Source organism: Ictalurus punctatus, chromosome 27, assembly GCF_001660625.3.
Source record: "Ictalurus punctatus breed USDA103 chromosome 27, Coco_2.0, whole genome shotgun sequence".
Classification (NCBI taxonomy): domain Eukaryota; kingdom Metazoa; phylum Chordata; class Actinopteri; order Siluriformes; family Ictaluridae; genus Ictalurus; species Ictalurus punctatus.
In genome coordinates, this window is record NC_030442.2 from 5,990,001 (window position 1) to 5,992,500 (window position 2,500).

General features: G+C 39.4%; 1 protein-coding gene across 11 annotated transcripts in view; it reads left to right on the top strand.

Moving 5' to 3' along the window:
* dgkza (diacylglycerol kinase, zeta a) overlaps positions 1 to 2,500 on the top strand; it is a 177,340-nt gene that overhangs the window by 111,046 nt on the left and 63,794 nt on the right. For 7 of the 11 annotated variants that reach the window (XM_053676609.1, XM_053676612.1, XM_053676610.1 and 4 more), the window contains 2 exons: positions 1,766 to 1,822; positions 2,128 to 2,202. In XM_053676609.1, the coding sequence (XP_053532584.1) occupies positions 1,766 to 1,822; positions 2,128 to 2,202 (132 nt within the window). The remainder of the gene's footprint in view (positions 1 to 1,765; positions 1,823 to 2,127; positions 2,203 to 2,500) is intronic. The other 4 variants (XM_053676611.1, XM_017458469.3, XM_053676606.1 and 1 more) reach the window with 1 other exon arrangement.

Here is a 2,500-nt window from a genome sequence, read left to right on the forward strand (position 1 = left end):
TCTCTCTCTCTCTCTCGCTCCCTCTCCCTCTCTCTCTCTCTCTCTCTCTCTCTCTCTCTCCCTCTCTCGCTCCCTCTCCCTCTCTCTCTCTCTCTCTCTCTCCCTCTCTCTCTCTCTCTCTCTGATTTTGTATAACACCCTATAGGGCTGTGGCTCCTGCTTTCCCCTAGTAGCATAAAGAATCCTTCTGAGTGCGAGACCAGGCTGGGATTAAAGGATCAGTTACTCACATCCTCCAGTCTGAACAGAAACTGAGACTCTCTGACCTGATGAGTTCTGAAGCGTTATGAGATAACACAGGGGTTGTGCAGGGAGTTATAGAGATACTTTTAATAGCCAATGTCAGTACTGGTTTAAATATGTGTGTGTCAGTCTGGGAAAATTCATCAGATGTCACCGTGGCTTAATTCAGGAAAACAGCTTAAAAAAAACAGCTAAAAAAAGCGGTAAGCCCTGGTTTTGACCAAAATCTAAGTTTCTGCTAATGATGTATTTGATCACATCCACTAGTTTAACCTTGCCTTGGTGTCTGCCTGCAAAGATCATGTTGCGAATGCAGTCAATTCACTTAAACAATCTCGAAAACCTTCTTCTAGTATTATCTCCTCACACAGTGAGTGTCACACTTTGATCAAGTTGTTGAATAGGTACTTACCATACTGCTAGTGAAATGGACATTAGCCTAATCAGTTTAGTTTGTAATCTGATCCATCATCAAAACAGGGAAGATCACTTACACACTCTGTGCAAAGTTTTAACACGTTTAAATGATGAAAATGTGAAAAAGTCACCGAGGGTTTTCCCAAGCTGCCACACATATTAGCTCGAACAAATTTGTTGAACTTTTTTTTTGTTTTGGTTAAAAGATTTTTTGGTTTACTGAGCCTAAAGATAACCCTTTTTGTCATAATAACTTTTAATAGCATAATAACTTTTGTCATAATAACATTTTTTCTCACTCAGGGTCTCTGTACAATAGCAAAGGAAAAAATTACCAGTATTCAAAACTCACTAATGCATTAAACTGGAAATCCAGTAAAGCTCAGTGCCATTATCAATCAAAGTAAATGGATTTCAGAGGCATGCTGGGTTCCTGCTGAAAGTTGTTCACTGAATGCATTAGTGCTGGGATTATTACTTAGGGATAAAATCATTTGCCAGTGCAGCAATAAAGCACAGTAGGGTAATGGTCGATATGTCTCAGTTTATGTCCTGCTGAACACTCTCTGTTTTCCTTCTCGCTGCACCTCTGAAAGGGTGGATGCTCCTGTCCTTCAGCGTGATCGGAGTTATCTGATTGCTTAAAAGTGCTTACTGGTGGTTTTGCAGCTAATCAGTTGATTTGCATGGTGAATGTCACGGGGCTTGTGGATAACATAAAGGTGAAATTGAGCTTGATTATAGAGAGGTTTCCAATATAATCACAGTTTACTAACAAACATAAAGATTGGAAAAGAAAACCACTGTGTGAACCCCTTTGATTACCGGTATGTATTTCTTCATGTATGATTTGTCATGGCCATGATTAGTTCAAAATCAGAACACTGGAATATCTGAATTTCTTTTAAAGAATTAATAATATTCATTTGCAAAGAAAAACAGCTTTGTATACTTATATATATCTTTTTTTTTTTCCATGGTATCATAAATATATATTATACAGCTGGTTGGTTGGTCAATTATGAGGTTTCCTTTGAAGATTCAGGGTCAACTCTGTGTATTGATATAAAATGTTAATAATTTTAATATACTGTGTCTTTTGTAGATCAACTTCAGGTGTAAACCATCATTCAGGGAATCAGGCTCTCGGAACATTCGGGAAGTAAGTGTACGACTGGACTCTACTGTGACTTTTCTTTCCCATTCTTCTTGCTTGATTTTCCTTCTCTTTCCCTTTTCCATTTAGTGCTCCATTTCATACAAGCAGCAAGATTCTTAATTGTGCATTGTGGTTGGGGTTAAAGTGAAGCTCTTGGCTTCTGAAATGCTTCATGTCCTTCTATCTCCTTACCTTTTTTCTTCCCTATTCTTAATTTCCTTCCGTGTCACATTCTTCTCCTGCTTCCCATCATCCTGCAACATGCGCCCTTTGTCCTTCTGTTTCCCATCATGCCTTGCGTGGGTTAGCCCGCACGGCATCGCAGAGCTCTAAAGGGTCAGGCCGCTTTGGAGAGAATCAGGCGTGCTGGCGTTAAACACAGTGTATGTATACCTCTCACACAGGTACCACACACACATACACACACACACACACAGATTAGCAACTTTATGAGCACATATACATACAGACACGATCTCCTACCCACACACACACTGTATTGTTGTGCATGTTTACATTTTGTGTACAAATGTGTTCAAAGTGTATAAGGACATCATATATCACTAAACCAGATTATCGAGACCCTTCAGCTGTTTATAAGGATTTGTTCTTGCATTTATTAACACTCTCCTGACTTCACGGACTATATAGACTGTCCAGATTACACCTCCATCTCCCACT